Genomic DNA, 19,587 nt, shown 5'->3' on the forward strand with positions numbered 1-19,587 from the left:
AAATTCAAATAGTGATTTAACAAAGCATAGAGCTGAACAGTGGGGAACTCATTTGTGAGATTCATGGCTTGTCAGATAAAAAGGGAACATGTCACATACACACACGTTTCTAATGGCCCTGGCCAGATCACAACAGAGATGCAATGAAAAGAGAGGAACTAAAAAGGAAACATGAGAATCCAGCTTTTATTATCAGTACGAACACATTCTGAAGATGAGAACAAGCTAACAAGTTCATACAGTCATAGACTGCATTAAGCTGATTTAATATCTGTATTATTGAAATGAATATTAGCGAATAATTCATTGTTTTCTTGTCTTTTGAAAAAGCATACATTTAAATAGTTGCTAATTGAAGCAGCATTATAAAGAGCTCCTTTGACGATGTGATGCACTATTTATCTTGATACAAAATGGTACATGTACTCCAACGACTCCAGATTTCAGCGATGAGTGACGAGATCAAAGCAAAAGCATCTTCTCCCCTCTCGTGATGTGAATGATGTGCAAACCGTTGTCAGCTATTCAAGAGGTGCTAATTGGCTGCGCTTACGTACCACGGCCAGATGCAGAAGGCCCAAACACTTCGATGGGAAATAGAGGATATGAATTCACACATGTAATTTGAGTTAGAGGAACCTATAAATGCCCAGATCCCTTTAAAAAAAATATCAGATTACCATAAAAAGAAGTTGCAAAGGCTAAAAAGCCATAGTCATTGATTTATTTACGACACTTATGGATGTCACTGTTCACGACAGCAGATGGCATGTTTTATAAGCTCTCGTCAGTTATTTTCACAATGGCACATTTGCAAAATGTAAATCAACATACATTCAGAAAGCGCTCTGTACAAACACGTTAACAGTCTGATAAGGACCAGCTATAGGAAATCTGATAGAGATGCACATATCCTAAGCATTCCAATGTGACAGAGGGGATTAAATGCATCCATGCATTATTAAGCAGATCTGAAGATGGCCTGGGGAACTGATGGGAAGTCTCCTGTGTATATTTGATAGGGCTGACGCACCACTGCAGACCTTATGAGCTTCTATGATGAGCACTGAGACGCCCAGACCAATGGCCTTGATTCAATCGGAGTCTGAGTCATCGCTAGCCTTGGCCTTGTGCTTCTTCTTTTTCTTCTTGTGTTTCTTCCTCTTCTCTTTCTTCTTCTTCTTCCGGGTGTGATCGGAGGAGGCAGAGGAAGACGAGGTGGAGTCAGAGTCAGAGGTGGTGTCTTGAAGCAGCTGTCTCAACTGCTGGATCCTACAGTGAGGTGAAAAGACATAATAAAATAATATTAATATTGTAATACGTTTACAAGACAGACAAAATAAAACTATAGTTATTGGATCTCTTTATCGAAAACAACACTGAACATGAAAAAATACACACACATCTCCTTTAAAATAATCCCATTCCAGATAATTACGTAGAGACAACTAAAAATATAAATTATGGTTTATACCAAATTCTAAAAAGCAATACTAAAAAAAATGTGTGTATTTCTATTATCATTCTACTCTATTATATATATAATGTTTTACTATAATTTATTTTACCCCTTTTTTTCTATGGTTTATACCACATCCTAAAAAGCAATGTAATATTTAAAAAATATTTGTGTGTGTGTGAATTTTGTCTTCAGCATTGCTAATATATTTTATTTATTAATAATATTTATAAGGATACAAGCATTTATACAAAACATATTGTGTATTATTTGTTATGGTTAACAACTAACATTTTATATTAATTATTAAATACCATAAAATGTAAATACAATGACAACTTTTAATGTGCTAAAATAAACATTTCCTTTAAAATAGTTAAATTCCAGATTAATAAGTAGAGACAATTATAGTAAAACAAAATATAAAAAAAATATTTAAAAAAGTGAGTGAGTGTGTGTGTGTGTGAATCTGCAAAAATGTCAACAATTCTGTGTTTTTCTGTCAATATGGGGTGCTGTGTGTACATTAATGAGGAAAAAAAATTAACTTAAATGATTTTAGCAAATGGCTGCAATATAACAAAGAGTGAAAAATGTAAGGGGGTCTGAATACTTTCCGTACCCACTGTATATACATATACACACACAAAGAAAGTAATAAATTACATTACATAAACATGTCTATAATGCTTACCACTAATTAAATAAATTTCAGTCATTATCTTTGCAATTCCTTTTGGTGGCGCTAGTAGCACAGAAATTATAATTTGAGCAATTGGATTTGATCAAGCTTATCTTTAACTAAATTGAATTGCTATCGATTTGAAGAGGAAGCAGAAAACACAAGCACGTTCTGACAGCTTTTGCCAATGCCACACTGACCTGAAACTATTAACAATTCATCAGACCACTGCTGTTCAGAGGGTTCACATCCTCTAACAGCGGCGTGTCTCCTTGGGAACCGCACAACCCCGTTTTAGATTTGCTTTCATTCACTACATGCTGTGAAGACCACATCAATGTAAAAGTGGCTGACTTCTGACTTTCAAGTTTTTTTTAACAAGCTACTCCTTGTTTTCCAACATCCTGCTGAAAAATTCAAACTGTCAAACCCCCGGGGGAATGTTTATTAACAGTTCTGTGGCATAAATGTGGAGCTCAGCGATGTACGAACAAAATAACCTGTCAAAATGGCCCAAAATGGCTTTACATCCCACATAAGGGTTTCTAATTACTCCCATGTAGAAAGAGCTCTTGTCACCACACTGCAGAAGATAATCACAGTGGAGTAAAGAGTTACGTAATCGTCTGCAACAGGCTTCTTTTGTTGAACTGACACAATTCATCAACACAGGCCTCAGAGAGACCTCAACTCGCCAAATATTTTATTAATAAGCCGATCTAGCAGAGGCTGAGCATTATATTTATCTCATATACAGACACAACCGTTCAAAAGTTTGGGGTCAGTACAATCTTTAAAATAAATGTATTCAACAAAGGCAGATTAAACTGATCAAAAGTAATCGGAAATAAATGTATAATATTACAAACTATTTATATTTCAAGTTAATTCTGTTCTTTTACATTTTCATCAAAGAATCCTGAAAAAAAAATGTACCAGGGTTTCCACAAAAATATTAAGCAACACAACTGTTTTCAACATTGATAATAATAAGAAATGTTTCTTGAGCAGCAAATCAGATCAGAAGGATCATGTGACACTTAGGACTGGAGTAAGGATGCTAAAATTCCAGCTTTGCATCACAGGAATAAATTACATTTTTAAATATATTAAAACAGAAAACAGTTATTTTAAATTGTAATAATATTTCACAACATTACTGTTTTACTGCCTTGGTAAGCATAAGAAACTTATTTTAAAGACAATAAATCGTATTGCTTACAAACTTTGGAACGGGTCCACCCTTATTGATTATGAATGTAATTTAAATGCAACACGGACTGACAAAAATATTTAATCAAAATGATTCAAACATATGATGACAGTCCCTGTACTTTAAAACTTGAAATGACGTTTGTCAGTGACACAAAGCTCAACGTACCTAGTCTCTTTTTCATTGCGTTTGTTTTCACGGATGATATCGTACATTGGATCCTCATGTGCCTGAGAAAGAATTGTAAAAACATTCACAGACAATTCAGGCTCAACATATTACAATTCAAACAAACTTGCAAAGTCAAGCAAGTAAAATATTTTATAAGTTTTAAAGTTGATAAATTATACTGCCACCTAATGGCTTGGATTCAATATCACACAAAAAGAAAAACTATTCAGTTGTGTGTGAATGAAAGAGTCTGATAATAGAAGGGACACCAAGATAAAGTGACTAGTTTTTGGCTGATCACGTGACCTCTACATGTCAGACCCCATGAGTTGACCTGCTCTAAAGTAAATAAACCAGCTTTTTAGGCCACTGATATGACTGGAGTCGTGTTTTTTTCCAGAAGTACTATTCATTTCTTTTTAAAAGAGGAAAATAATACGGAGTGCACCTTTGCACCTGGCTTTGCAAAGAGGCAAAGAACTAAAATGGACAAAGCAAGCAAGCAAAACCACAGCACGTGAATAAGCACAGGAAAGGCATGTTCATTTTAACGGTCAGGAGGAAAAATGGTTATGAAAACCTAAATAATGACATACATGAACCTCGACGACTTGATTAGATATCAGACTCTTCATGGCTTAATCTCAAAACCTCTAAATGCTGTATATGTAAGAACTGGGGTACTATACGTGCTTTTAAATAAATGGCTTCTTGACCGCAGCAGTGTAAAAGTAGGCCATTTATGTTACTCACCACTCTGAACTGCTCCAGTTTCTGGTTGCCTTTGATAAAGAAAGGACATTCTCGGTCTCCTGTTCTGTGGCCGTACCTCTTACATCTCCAGCCTACACACACAAGTTTGTGCACTTAAGATTTCTCAATCACCTTCATCGACACAGAAATACCACTTCTGGCATAACTCTTTTTTATGTGAAGGCATAAAATGCTTGCTTACATTGCATGACCTTCACCTCTTTGCCCAGAGGCATCCACAGTCCTTTGGTGGGAGCGTGAGCCAAAAAGCTCCTGGCGTCCTCATTACCAGGATCATCAGGAATACAGTCCTCTGGTCTGTCATCCTCTTCCTGCAAAAGCAGTTCTGCATGTATTGCAAAATGCTCACTCGAAAGCTTATTTCTAATGCATTCACACAATCTCTGATCACATATTGTAAAAGAGGGCCAAAACAACTAGCTTATGATGAATCTGGAGCGTTTAATGATTGCACTTCAAACTATGGCCAAACCTTTATGAACCCAGGGGGAGGATTTTCATAGCTGAAAGGGGAAAAGAAAAGAAAGTCATAAAATAACGTTACATACAGGACAAACGAGGAAATTTTGCAATCCCATGAAAAGTCCAGATTATAAACACTCTCTTCAAAAGCGTTACCAATGCAGCAAATACTCACAAAGTCTCCACATGCTTGAGTTTCTGCACCTCATGAATCAGTTTTCTGGTTTGGTTTTGGTGTTTGTCTTTATCTTGTTTTGCCTCCTTATGTTTCTTTCGTTCATGTCTGTCCTCGTGGTGCTCTCGGCTTCGTTTGCGACCTGACATTGTAGGTCATAATTTAGAGATAATTTCTTCTAAATATTTCACCACACATTAAGTCCAAAAAGTTCAGATTTTAGGTAATGATTGTAAAGGCACGTATGAGCGGTTGGCCACTTCCGGGTGAAAGAGCGAGATCGGTTTATCAGTACGAGATGTCAAAATAAAAGTCTGCATGCAAGAAGCGTTCAATGATATCAAAACCAGAGTTATATTGTGGCCTGCGATACAGACATCCATCAATACTTTTTTATTTGTTTGTTTAGGATCTTTTTAACTTTTATGGGAAAATGTACTTTTCGGCCTCACTGAATATTCTAAAGAGGATGAAATGTGCCTTTACTGAATTAATGTACTTATATTTTTGACAAAAATGTTTAGTTGCTTGAAGTTAGGCTGTATGTAGACTGTATTAGAGACTCTTTGAATAAGAAAGTGTTTATTTGATATCTTTATATCTTTGTATTTTTATACTATCATCCCCTTTTTATTTTATACTCTTTTTCTGTAGGTTTGTTTTCCTTTTTTGTGTATGCATAATTGTATAATGTTCAACTTTTTTTTTGCATTTGCATTTGAATGAAAGTGCATGTATAATGTTAATAAAGCTATCACTTCATTATACATATTATACAAATTATATCTAGAAACAATGTCTAAAAACCTGAAGTGCTCAATTAGTGGTTTTTAACTATTATCCAATTCAATATTTCAAAGAACCCCGCATATAGGCAAAACTATTTCTTCGGGTGTTTATGCTGTAATTATGATAAAAATGCTGGGTTTTGAACATTTATATTAACAGGAACTTGGAGTATCTATGTATTAACGACTATGATTTATTTTGTGATTCCAGTTTTGTACATGTATTAACACATAGTACATCAATATTCCTTTTTAAAGATCTATTATAATGCAGTTTGAAGCCAGAAGAAAGTTTTTAATGTCTTTTAAGGGGACTAAATAAACAGACAAAATTCATTAATTTACTTTTTATTGAAAATGATCTGTTAAAGATCAAAGACAAAAACATCACCTTTCTTTTTAAATGTATTGAGAAGAAAATAGTCCGTATGAAATCTTTTTGGTCTTTGCTACATAGTTTGATGGCAAATAAGCCATCAAATGTAAACAACCCAGCACAAGTTTTGCATTAAAAATAATAATAAATCAGTGTGTAAGCCAAGTGTAAAGACAATCCTTCTTTTAATATCAGTGATCCAAACTAAGAGCTGTGGATATAAATGTGTGAATTCAAAGTGTACAGAAATGAACATTAAACACACAACATATAAAAGTTATCTTTCTTAAACAAAAATGAACAAACATGAAAATAAATGGCAAATAAAAAAAGTCACAGCATGGTTCTGTAGCACAAGTTACACTCCCCTACAAAAGGACTTAGAAACAGACATTGATAGAAGAAAAGGAGATGTTCCTTCAATACAATCCAGCCTAATGACTACCCCGCTAGGTGGCATTGTAATACACAAGGAGGAGTGATCGCCATCCTCAAGTTTCCTGCTCTGAATTTTAGCAGCTCCACTCAAAGTGGGCCAGAGTCTTTCATTTTAATGACCCTGAGGTCTTCAGAGAGGCCTCACTGAATATTCTAAAGAGGATGAAATGTGCCTTTACTGAATTAATGTACTTATATTTTTGACAAAAATGTTTAGTTGCTTGAAGTTAGGCTGTATGTAGACTGTATTAGAGACTCTTTGAATAAGAAAGTGTTTATTTGATATCTTTATATCTTTGTATTTTTATACTATCATCCCCTTTTTATTTTATACTCTTTTTCTGTAGGTTCGTTTTCCTTTTTTGTGTATGCATAATTGTATAATGTTCAACATTTGCATTTGAATGAAAGTGCATGTATAATGTTAATAAAGCCATCACTTCATTATACATATACAAATTATATCTAGAAACAATGTCTAAAAACCTGAAGCGCTCAATTAGTGGTTTTTAACTATTATCCAATTCAATATTTCAAAGAACCCCGCATATAGGCAAAACTATTTCTTCGGGTGTTTATGCTGTAATTATGATAAAAATGCTGGGTTTTGAACATTTATATTAACAGGAACTTGGAGTATCTATGTATTAACGACTATGATTTATTTTGTGATTCCAGTTTTGTACATGTATTAACACATAGTACATCAATATTCCTTTTTAAAGATCTATTAAAATGCAGTTTGAAGCCAGAAGAAAGTTTTTAATGTCTTTTAAGGGGACTAAATAAACAGACAAAATTCATTAATTTACTTTTTATTGAAAATGATCTGTTAAAGATCAAAGACAAAAACATCACCTTTCTTTTTAAATGTATTGAGAAGAAAATAGTCCGTATGAAATCTTTTTGGTCTTTGCTACATAGTTTGATGGCAAATAAGCCATCAAATGTAAACAACCCAGCACAAGTTTTGCATTAAAAATAATAATAAATCAGTGTGTAAGCCAAGTGTAAAGACAATCCTTCTTTTAATATCAGTGATCCAAACTAAGAGCTGTGGATATAAATGTGTGAATTCAAAGTGTACAGAAATGAACATTAAACACACAACATATAAAAGTTATCTTTCTTAAACAAAAATTAACAAACATGAAAATAAATGGCAAATAAAAAAAGTCACAGCATGGTTCTGTAGCACAAGTTACACTCCCCTACAAAAGGACTTAGAAACAGACATTGATAGAAGAAAAGGAGATGTTCCTTCAATACAATCCAGCCTAATGACTACCCCGCTAGGTGGCATTGTAATACACAAGGAGGAGTGATCGCCATCCTCAAGTTTCCTGCTCTGAATTTTAGCAGCTCCACTCAAAGTGGGCCAGAGTCTTTCATTTTAATGACCCTGAGGTCTTCAGAGAGATGAAAGGAAGTCCTTCAGACCACCTTTCTTGCTCTGCTGTTTGTTTTCCAGCATAAGGATCTTTTTGAGGCGAGCGAAAGGCGACGATTTCACACTGCCGGGCTTTGATGATGACGAGCTGGTGTATCCTGAGAAAAACAATTTTTACTATATCAAAATAGAAAAATTACACTAAATTATAATTATATTTCACATTATTACTGTTTTACTGTATTTCTGATCAAATAAACACAGCTTTGTTGAGCGAAAGAGACTTTCAAAAACATTCAAATCTGATCGACCCCAGACTTTTTTTCAGTAGTTGTTGTACACAACAACAAAAACCTTTCAGTGGCTCATTTTTAAATCCTAAACAGAGGTTTACATTGTTGCATTACTCTAACAAATACGAATTAGTTAATCACAGGGAACTGCAAAAATGATAAAACTACTTAATCGACACCCTTCTGTGTGGAATTGAACTCACCAACACAAAGGCAGCCATTGCTTGTTGAGGTAACAGGTGGCTAAGCTGAAATGTAGATGATTTAAAATGATCCAGTCATGTATGTGAGAGCAGCTATGTTTACTACAGCACCCTTCATGTCTGGAGATATAAAGAGCAGCAACATCCAATCAGCTGCAGTGGGGGGCGGTGTCTGTCTGACTGACTCTTGACTGAAGGAATGTTCTGTAATATCCGAACAATCCTTTATGGAATTCCTCAGAAACTTAAACAAGTCTTTAAAAAGTTGCCAAACAATAAAGCAAACATAATTATTCTCTTTTAATACTATGGTAGGTTTTATACCGCACATGATAAATGTGAACTGTGGACTAAGTAAAGATAGTTTGTATGTGAATAAATGACATTTTTTGGTCACAATTTATTTTAAGGTCCAATTCTCGCTATTTACAAACCATTAACTATGACTTTTGCCTCAAACTCCTAATTTACTGCTTATTAAAGGGGTCATATGATGTTGCTAAAAATAACATTATTTTGTGTATTTGATGTAATGAAATGTGTTTATGCGGTTTAAGGTAAAAAAAAAAACATTCTTTTCCACATACTGTACATTATTGTTTCTCCTCTATGCCCCGCCTTTCTGAAACGCGGCGATTTTTACAAAGCTCATCGGTCTGAAAAGCGAGGTGTGCCCTGATTGGCCAGCTATCCAGTGCATTGTGATCGGAACAGCCGGCATTGTAGTCTACTCTACCAGGATTAGGAAACAGAGTCCTCCATAAAATGCGCTAGACACATCTGAATATTTGGGTTGAACTGTTCTGGAACAGTATTGTAAATACAACTTAACCACTGATTTCCAGTCGTGTCCTCTTTTGGAAGGCCAAACAAAGTAGTTTCGCTTTCACAATGAAAAAGCGTGACACCGCCTTGAGTGAGCGGAGGCCTAGAGTGAGCCGCAGCCTAGAGTATGCGGAGGCCGGCTTGAGTGAGCAGAGGCGGGTGGGCTTGAGAACGGCTCGGCCGGCGGATTCGACGAAGGAGCGTTCGGCGGGCTTGCGGCAACCACATGTGACGACCCCGGGCTGGACTCCGCTTCGTCCACGGTGAAAGCCGATCCGGCGATCCACAGCGCGAAGTTGATGTATTTCCTCAGCGACCAGCATGGATCAGCTCCAGGCATGACGAAGCGGATATCGTCCTCTTTTGGAAGACCAAACAAAGTAGTTTCGCTTTCACAACGAAACACAGCCCCTTCACAACATGACGGCGGCGGCAACAACAACAATACTACAGCGAGAATAAAAGTTATGCCTTCTTTGCATGAACAGTTGGGCGGCGTTATGCAAATCTTCCCACATAGTGACGTAGACATGTGGGGGCGTGTTAGAACGAGCCGTTTTAGGTAGGCGTGGCTGACTCTTAACTTTTATAAAGAATATCTCTTTGGATTTGAGACTTTAGTCTTTGCAACTTTACAGATCTTCTTTATGCACCAAGAGCTTGTAACACTCCAAAGAGAAAGGAAAAATTGAAATCGCATCATATGACCCCTTTAATAGTTAGTAAGGTAGTTGTTAAGTTGAGGTATTGGGTAGGATTGGGGATGTAGAATATGGTCATACAGAATATGCGCTTTATAAATACTAATAAACAGCCAATATGTTAGTAATAGGCATGCTTTTAAGCAACTAGTTAATAGTGAGAATTGGTCTCTATACTAAAATGTTACCATTTTTTTTCTCGTACAAGAAAAACTGATTCAGTGAAAATCACTGCTGATCTGGTGTGAATATTTAACATGAATACAAATCAAATATACCCCCAAAGTCATCTATTTTCATCTTCTTAGGCTAAATAAATAGATCAAAGCTTTGGCATCTGACTACAATGCTGACCACACTAACCAAAGAGCTTTAGGAGAACATGATATCAAGATTAAGCCAAAATAGGAAACAGCACATACGAGTTAACCACTGCTTTAAAAAGTTGAGTGATTGTCCATATAAAGACTCTGACTCTGTCATATCCTTTAATCTCCATCACACAGCTCAATCCCAAAATAGATCATTCCCCATGATCAAAATCTGCCTATTAAACAGGGTCATAAACACAATTCTCAAAACAGAGATGTCCAACATATCCGGGCTGAAAACGAATCCTTGCGATAAACACTGTGAAAGATAAGGACGGATTTAGAGAGATGGTAGAGATGTCATTCCTGACCAGGTTCTATTCCTTTGTTCCTATAAGGAAAGTTCTGGGTTAAAGGGTTAGTTCACCCAAAAATTCTGTCATTAATTACTCACCATCATATTGTTCGAAACCCGTAAGACCCGGCGCTGACCCAGATCAGGCGTAATGACGTCATCACGCCAGATCTGGGTCAGCGCCGGCGCCGCTACACGCTCGCTTCATGGTACTGTCATGAACGCACATCCAAAGTGACGCAGTAGAGACCAAAATGTGGTATAAAGTTGTAATTTTGTTTTCTTTGCGCAAAAAAAGTATTCTCGTAGCTTCGTAACTTTACAGTTGAACCACTGATGTCACACGGACTACTTTGTCAAACATCTTGGTACTTTTCTGGACCTTGAACGTGGTAGTTACCTTGCTGTCTATGGGAGGGTCAGAGAGCACTCAGATTTCATAAAAAATATCTTAAATTGTGTTCCGAAGATGAGCGTAGGTCTTACGGGTTTGGAACAACATGAGGGTGAGTAATTAATGACAGAATTTTTGGGTGAACTAGCCCTTTAAATGACCCTACTGAAAAGGTCAGCTTAGGCCAACTCAACTGAATTTCCATGCTGGTCCATATGGGTTTATGTTGGTGGATCAGCACAGTGGTGTCGTTCTCCAGCAAAACAAGCTGGTCAACCCATATGTTCTTGCTTGTGAAGCCTGTTTATTAAGAAATTCATGCTGGTTAAGCTAGTTAAGAAGCCTGATGGGGACACCAACAACAATTAACATAATGTGTGTGATATTTCCAATAGAGGCAACTTAAATTACCAAGGAAATCATTTTGATTCATACCTCAGCTAATAAAAATCAACCAAAAATAAAACTTTTAGTTACCAGCATTCTTGAAAATGTCTTTTTTAGTGTTCCACAAAAGAAATTTATTGGATTGTTTGTGAAATTTGTGTCAGAGTTCTATGAGGAAAGATATCCCATAATGCCTCATAGTCTATAAATAAAGTGTCAATGACTTCCTTTCTTCTGTGGAACACTAAAATATATATTTTGTAAGAATGTTGGTAAACAAGAGTTCTATCAATATATGTAAGGCAGTGAGAATTCACAAGCCTTTATCAGGCATGTTTATGCTGGCGAAAACCCCATGGCTCCCTCGAGTCGTGGGAGTTTCATGCAATCAGTTCACAGCAGCTGTCAAGAGAACGGAAACAAATAGGGAAAGCAAAACGAAGCTGGAATGACTGTATATAGATTAATCTAATGCAGGGTGAAGGGTCATGAATGGAATACCAATAGTGCCAGAGGTTTCTTCTTACCCTTCCAATATGCCAAAATGAATGCACATGTACAGTGGGGGCCCTAAAGTTTTCTAATTTAACAGTGTATATGAATTTCATAATATCTTACTATTGTCTCTCTCAATCTCTCACAGGTTGTGGAAATGCCTATGATCATGTTCTCCAATACAATTTTATATGTCTTTACAATGAGTCACATGATCAATGCCAAGTAATTTACTTATTTGATTAGTGACATAGAATAGTGGTTCTTAATCAGGGAGCCGAGGCCTACTAGGGGGCTGCAGGATGACGCAAATAACTTCAGCTATATTAAAATAAACTTAATTAAAAAGCTTTAATGAAACACACAAATCAAGGTAAAATATTTATTAAAAAAAACATTTCTTTTTATATTGTTATATTTATATTAAACATTTATTTTATTTACAAAAACTATTGTTTGGAATAACAAAAATAATTGTGGTGAATTAAATTAATATACTGACACTTCCAGTTTCTGTTAATAAAAAGTCTGAAAACAAGCAACACAACTGGAGGACATAGATTACAGGTGCATCTCAATAAATTAGAATGTCATGGAAAAGTTAATTTATTTCAGTAATTCAACTCAAATTGTGAAACTTGTGTATTAAATAAATTCAATGCACACACACTGAAGTAGTTTAAGTCTTTGGTTCTTTTAATTGTGATGATTTTGGCTCACATTTAAGCCTTCAAAAATTGTGTTGGACAAATGGGGAACTTCAAGTCAAATGAAGAGAATTACAGAGAATCACTGACCTAGAATTATTTCAGAATTAATATTACAATAATGCAATTACTTCTTTGCTTTAAATACTAAAACATATTTATTTTTAAAACATTACTTTACATATCTGTTTATTTCCAGGTTTAAATAAATTTGATAAATTCTAGACTTTCACTGTGGCCTCAGACCTTTTGGCGTTATAGATAAGCTATACATGATCTGTAAAAGATTGTGAATATTTTCATGATATAAAACTTGTATGGATCTATGACATAAGCCTTTTCTGCACATCTACATGTTGACCTTTGTAAATGCAATAGACATGAAGTTTAAATTACATTTTTACCAATCCACCCCTCGATTTCTAAACATTTACTGACACTTTGCCTCTCTCTCACACACATATCAGGCCAGCAGATGGTGCTTTTTGTGTTCTATTAATACTCCAGGATCCTGAAATACCCTCAACCCAGCAGCCACAAGCCAGGCTAGACTGTCGTCTCTAACCTTGCTGCTGAGATTCTAGATGCCACAGCTGCCCTTGATATGCAAGCCTGACAAAGTAATATGTGTGTGTGTGTTCAGCTATTGATATGTGGAGACCCATCTGCTTTCCAGGGCCGATCGATCTCTGCTACGCCCATCCCCCTTGACCAAACATGGAAGAGCTGCATCACTGATTCTCTTCCTGAGGGGAAAACAGGATGTCACACACATCAAGCAGAACCTACATCAAACGCATGCTGGAAAAAGCCAAGGCTGCTGGCACTGATGCTACCCAAAATGTTGAAAGATGCACATGCAACATCTGAGCTTTCTGTTGGAGGAATGGAACCTTTCCAATCCAAAGGTGACGATAACAAAGGAACTGCAGCAGCAGAGGCAGCACTGCATGAAATTTGCATACTATCAATCCTAAATAGGACATGAAATGTAACTAGTGCGCCACAAACCATGGCATGTTGAAAATACCATGCCAAACAATCTCTTGGCAAAGATGCTCAGACGGTGCCCCATTTCCATTGGATTTTTAAAGTAGGTAACCCATGCATCTGTGACTCGAAAGCCCTTTTGCATCAGAAAAGGAGTTTGAGAACATTCCGTTCCAAACAAAAGCAGAGAGAACTATTTTAAAAATGTGTGAACAAAGTGAAAGTTTACTCAGTGGCGGCTCGTCGGGGGAGGCACAGCTTCCCCATAATTTTGAGGTGAAAATGGGAGGACGACGATTTAATGTTAATAAAATTCACAATTCATTTCAGTTCATGTCTCAGAATGTGTATTTTTTGTTTGTAATTTCACAGTTGTAATACCATAATGTGAAAGCGCCGCTTTTCTATCGCGAATGTGCCGAATCTGCTGATGTAATTGCAACCGCTAGGTGATAGAGAAGGGGAGAGGGAGGCCGCGGAAGAGATGAGCTCTCGTGCCTCCGTTGGTAAAAAAAATTAGCCAATCAGCATCGAGTGTTCACTTTCAGCACTGAGGAGTGTTGAGAAAAGAAATCTCGTAGGGGAGGCTAGCCTCCCTTCTGATATCAACCAATCATCAAAGAGACGTAAATTACGTGATATTACCGTATTAGCCCGAATATAAGACGACCCCTGATTATAAGACGACCCCCCCTTTTTTCAGATGTACCTTTTGGAAAAAGGTTTTTTAAAAACCAAATCTTGTTTTTTCCTCAGTAAAACGCATTTTGTCTTCAATTATTTTCATATTGCATATTTTTCCTATTTTAATTTTTGTTTTTAAAGTATGGTAAAAACTGGTAAAATGTACCAACAATCACATTTAAAAAATATACACTTTTTGATATACCATTAAAAAAAAAAAAAAACAGGTAGCCCATCTGAATTAGGACATTTAGGCAATCCATCTAATAGTAACCTATCAAAATCTTATTAACAGTAGAAGTTAAACTTACTGTAGTCTTCAAATCTGGGTACTGTCTTATATTTTAAAAACACAAAGGGAGTTTGGTCCCATCAGGCTAACGTGACAGTCACGACTCACGCTGCTGTAAGGTTTTCTGCTTCTTTTGTTTTTACTCCAGATCTTTACAACACGCATTACATTACGTATTTCATGGCACACTCGTTTTATGCGTATTTGGCGCCACCTATTGTTGTGTGTGTATTATTGACATGTCAAAGTCTAGACCCTGAATATAAGACAACCGCGTTTTTTCAGATGTATTTCCAAGAAAAAAATTCTTATATTCGGGTCAATACGGTAGTTTGAACGTCTGCCACTGCGCTGATAATGTACCAAGTACTTATGATGAGTAGCGATACTGAATATTTGATCGCCAACAGATTTACCAAGCTGTCATTCAAACAGTATATATACAAATTTAGGGAAAACAGACTAAGCTGGATATAGGCTACAGCAGCCGGCTTAATTAAATGGCACAACAGGCAGCTCTCTTTTAACACAGACTTTTAAGAAGGGATGGATGTTTGCTTCAAGTGATAGGCCAGGTAAGTGAAATTATATTATCTTGCTGTATGTGTGTCGTTCTCTTTACGTTTTCTGACTAAAAGCAACCAAAAAGACATTTTAAAGTGGTTAAGCAAATAATAATAATCGGCAGGGATCCCAGACCAATACAATTAGAGTGCCTCCTCTATTTTAAAACTCACGAGCCGCCACCGAGTTTACTCAACCTCATGTCATTCCAAACCCATAAGACTTTGGTTAATCTAAATTTTAGTCTCCTTGATTTTCAATGAAGGGTCAGAAACCTCTCGGGTTTTATTAACGAGGTCTTAATTTGTGTTTTCGAAGATTAACTGCAGTATTATGGGTTTGGATTGACATGAGAGTATATGACCACAGAATTTTCATTTTTGGGTGATGGTGAAGAAATAATAAGTTGTAAGGCGATGAATTCAGCTAGATGCATACAGTTTCATAGCGTAGCATGTGACAAAATATTTCTACTTACAAGTATGTACTCGCCTATCGGCAGCAAAGTACACACAGTATCCATTTGTGTATGTTATAAGTAAGCAAATTGAGAATCAGCCCAGATTCAGCTAAGAACAGGGAGCACTTGAATTCCACACCATCTTTAATGCTCAGATACACGGTTATATTCGGTATACATAAAGCATTTCAAGAGAGTGGAATCACCTTGCCGTCCATGCTAAAAACGAACCTCCAAAATACCCTGGTGAACTCGAGTTTTACCCAAATCCATTTACTACATGTGTTTGGGAAGATGAAACAGGCATTAATCTCACTCAGGCCAACAAGTATATTAAAAAGGATACTTAAAATAACTTGCTAAAGACCTGGCAGAGCTGTCACAAGCCACAGCATGTCAAGCATTTCACTGCTAGAGACTGTGTGGCTCTGACTGATTTCAAAGTTCAAGACCAAGAGCTTCCAAGCAACGACAAATACCACAATTTAACAGGCACCATCACCTGGAATAAACTCTTTTACACCCACCACAATGATTCAGACAATTAGCATTTTAAAATAATGAACTTAATCATGCTTGAGACATTTTCTTTTCACAGAATTTTCTATAACGTTTAATGACACTCCATCAGTGTGAAGCTAGAAACTTCCGTCACACGCTTGAGGTATTTGGCCAATCACAATGCACTGGATAGCTGGCCAATCAGAGCACACCTCACTTTTCAGACCGATGAGCTTGGTAAAAATCTACGAGTTTCAAAAAGGCGGGGCATAGAGGAGAAACAATAATGTACAGTATGTGGAAAATAATGTGTTTTTTTACTTTAAACCGCATAAACATTTCATTACACCAAATACACAAAATAATGTTCTTTTTAGCAGCATAATATGACCCCTTTAAAATTATGGTGGTGCGATTAATCGAAATAGTCATAAAATCGCGATTTAAGCGTGCGCGATTTCTATTTCGCTTTATAGCACGATTTTCCACACCCGCCCTCCCGCAGTATGCTATCCGAACCAATCAGAATGCAGCGCACCTAATTGGAGCACGAGAACAGACCGGGCGGGCATACAAACGTAACGCCAGGTTCACACACTCCATCTGTGGTGCATATTTTTTCCCCGACCATGTTAACGGATCAGAGCGTTCACACTGCACGCGATTGCGCTTCGGCAGTGCGCTCCAGGAGCGGTGCGTTAGCAGCAGTCATGCTGCGATCGTTTCCGCACGGAGTCTATTTCTGCTGTGCTGCACGCGCTGAATTAAAGTGACAGCGCATTATTCGCGGTAAAAATTAACATGGATTGACACGGAAATTTAGTAATTACACCATAAATGCATATAATTAAAGTCTAATTTTTCACAGTCAACAGTCAACACATGGCTTCTTGGCTAGATTTAAAACAAGGAAAAGTGCACTTTTAGATAAACAAGGCAATAATAGATGGCACTCGTGGTAGTAGTTAAACAAAGTTATATTCATTTAAAGAGTTTAAACGTGAATATGTCTGTAGGGTTATTGATGTGTAACCACAGGCTGCCACTAAATGGAGCGAGTTGTATAACGTGACATGTAAGGTTGTCTTGAGAGTTTTCAGTAAAGCACGTAAATACAGTTTGAATCCAGAGTCTTTATTTACAAGACACAACATGGTGTCAGAAGTGCTGTAGTTTAACGTGTTAGCAGCTTTAGTTAGCTTGTAAAAGCCCGGATAAGCTGGGAAGGAAGGTCAAGCTGAAATGGACGGTGGAGATAATGCGGCCGCTGCGCCGAGAGCAGCAGGACCGAGTGCTACATTCAGCATACGGCTGCCCGAACCTTTCGACTTTTCTAAACCACAGGAATGGGCAAAATGGATCCGAAGGTTCGAACGATTTCGATTGGCGAGCAACCTGCATGAAAACTCGGACGAAAACCAGGTGAATACTTTAATTTACTGCATGGGAGATGAGGCCGATGATATTCTCCGGGGATTAGCGCTGGTAGACACGGATAAAACAAAGTATAATACAGTAAAAGCAGGCTTTGAGGCACACTTCGTGTGAAAGAGAAATGTGATTTATGAACGTGCTCGTTTAAATATGCGCAAGCAGGAGGAAAATGAGACTGTGGATTCATTTGTGACAGCTTTGTATGCCCTGGCGGAACATTGCAATTATTCAGCATTACATGACGAGCTGATTAGGGACAGACTCGTTGTGGGGTTGGCGGACAGACGACTTTCTGAACGTATGCAGCTGGATTATGAGCTGACGCTGGATAAAGCAATTGCAATGGCAAGGCAAAGTGAGGAGGTGAAACGACAGCAAGCAGCACTGAGAAGCGCATCAGACACTGTGGCTGTTGATGCTAGCTCTGTGGATAGTGTTTAAGGGAAAGCGTGGTGTAGGCAGACCCCAAAAAGGGAACAACCCTAAACTAAAGCCTCATGCATCACTCTCCGACAAAATGAATAGCAACCAGTGCCATAAGTGTGGTAGCTCCTCAGCTCATGCAAAGCGAGATTGTCCAGCAACTGATGTAAAATGTCACTCCTGCGGGAAAAAAGGCCATTATAAGCGAGTGTGTGCATCATTAAAAGCTGTGCGTGAAGTGTGTGAGGGTGACCCCATATTCCTGGGCAGCGTTGCAGGTCCTGGTGAACCATGGATGGTAGACATAGACATTGGTCACAAACGAATGTCATTTAAGATCGATACAGGGGCTGATGTCACCGTCATTCCAGCAGAAATGTTCAAAGAGATTTTTAAAAGAAAAATTACCTGCCCTCGGGGATGCGACGAGGCCGTTGCTTGGGCCAGGGCAAGTTCCTTTGGATGTAGTTGGAGTTGCCAGGCTTCTGCTAAAGAGAGGTGGAAAACAATAAGAGGACGATGTGTGCGTAATCAGAAATCTGCACTTCTGGGATGACCGGCTATCTCAAAGCTTGGGCTTGTGGCACGATTAGATAGCATCGACATCGAAACACTAAAGATGAGCTACCCAAAATTGTGCAGTGGCTTGGGAGAAGTACGACCATATGTGATCAGTCTGAAACCAGGAGCCACTCCACTCTCACTCAAAGTGATCCCGGATTTCGCTACCTCTAATGGGGAAAGTTAAAGAGGAGCTGCATCGTATGGAGACATTGGGAGTAATTAATAGAGTGGAGGAACCAACAGACTGGTGTGCTGGGATGGTTGTGGTCCTGAAGAAGTCGGGTGCTGTTCGAATATGTGTAGACCTCTCCAAGTTGAATGAGTCCATTCGCCGAGAAAAATACATCCTGCCGTCAGTCGAACAGACACTTGTAATGTTGGCTGGTGCCCAAATTTTCAGTAAGCTAAATGCCAATATGGGATTCTGGCAGATACCGTTGTCAGAGGAGTCTGCACGGTACACAACGTTCATAACCCCGTTTGGTTGTTATTTCTTCAGACGGCTTCCTTTTGGAATTACTTCTGCACCCGAACACTTCCAGAATGGAATGGCTACAGAAGTCACAGATGGGCTGGAAGGCACAGCGTGTCATATCGATGATGTTCTGGTGTGGGAGAGAACAGAGGAGGAGCATGACTCGAGACTGCATACGGTGCTGGAGAAAATGCAAAAGGCAGGCATCACTCTCAGTGTTGAGAAGTGCGAGCTGTCGAAGCGGAAAGTGCATTTCTTAGGACACTTCATTTCTGCCGAAGGAATTAGTCCTGACCCAATGAAGACTGCAGCTATCAGAAACATGACTGAGCCCTCCAATGTGAGTGAATTGAGAAGTTTCCTGGGAATGGTAAATCAGCTAGGGAGGTTCATTCCCTAACTGGCAGACAAAGATAAAGCTCTTCGCGACCTGCTGTCAAAAAAGAACTGATGGATATGGAGCACAGAACAGGCCAAAGCTTTTCAAACTCTGAAAGACGCATTGTCGTCTCCACCTGTTCTAGCGATTTACAACACGAACAGAGATTGCAAAGTGTCAGTGGATGCTTCGTCCTATGGACTAGGGGCCGTCCTTATGCAG

The 19,587-nt window shown here is 37.9% G+C and overlaps 1 protein-coding gene across 1 annotated transcript; it reads right to left on the minus strand.

The window, feature by feature from the left end:
* LOC107556335 (retinitis pigmentosa 9 protein homolog) lies at positions 1-5,228 on the minus strand. The gene is made up of 6 exons (XM_016239427.1): positions 4,937-5,228; positions 4,772-4,802; positions 4,481-4,610; positions 4,279-4,370; positions 3,523-3,584; positions 1-1,272 (listed from the first exon to the last, which is right to left on the minus strand). The coding sequence occupies exons 1-6, from the start codon at positions 5,083-5,085 to the stop codon at positions 1,095-1,097; spliced, it is 642 nt and encodes a 213-aa protein (XP_016094913.1). The 5' UTR covers positions 5,086-5,228; the 3' UTR covers positions 1-1,094.
* Positions 5,229-19,587: the final 14,359 nt, after the last annotated feature.

Source organism: Sinocyclocheilus grahami, unplaced genomic scaffold (genome assembly GCF_001515645.1).
Source record: "Sinocyclocheilus grahami isolate Dianchi unplaced genomic scaffold, SAMN03320097.WGS_v1.1 scaffold565.1, whole genome shotgun sequence".
Classification (NCBI taxonomy): Eukaryota; Metazoa; Chordata; class Actinopteri; order Cypriniformes; family Cyprinidae; genus Sinocyclocheilus; species Sinocyclocheilus grahami.

Bases quoted from the DNA above. Each gene is read 5' to 3' on its own strand.
- LOC107556335 (XM_016239427.1), bottom strand. From the start codon at position 5,085: ATGTCAGGTCGCAAACGAAGCCGAGAGCACCACGAGGACAGACATGAA. The intron at 4,371-4,480 runs GTAAGCAAGCAT...TTGTGTGTGTAG, and splicing joins AGAGGTGAAGGTCATGCAAT to GCTGGAGATGTAAGAGGTAC. The intron at 1,273-3,522 runs GTACGTTGAGCT...ACCTCACTGTAG, and splicing joins CGCAATGAAAAAGAGACTAG to GATCCAGCAGTTGAGACAGC.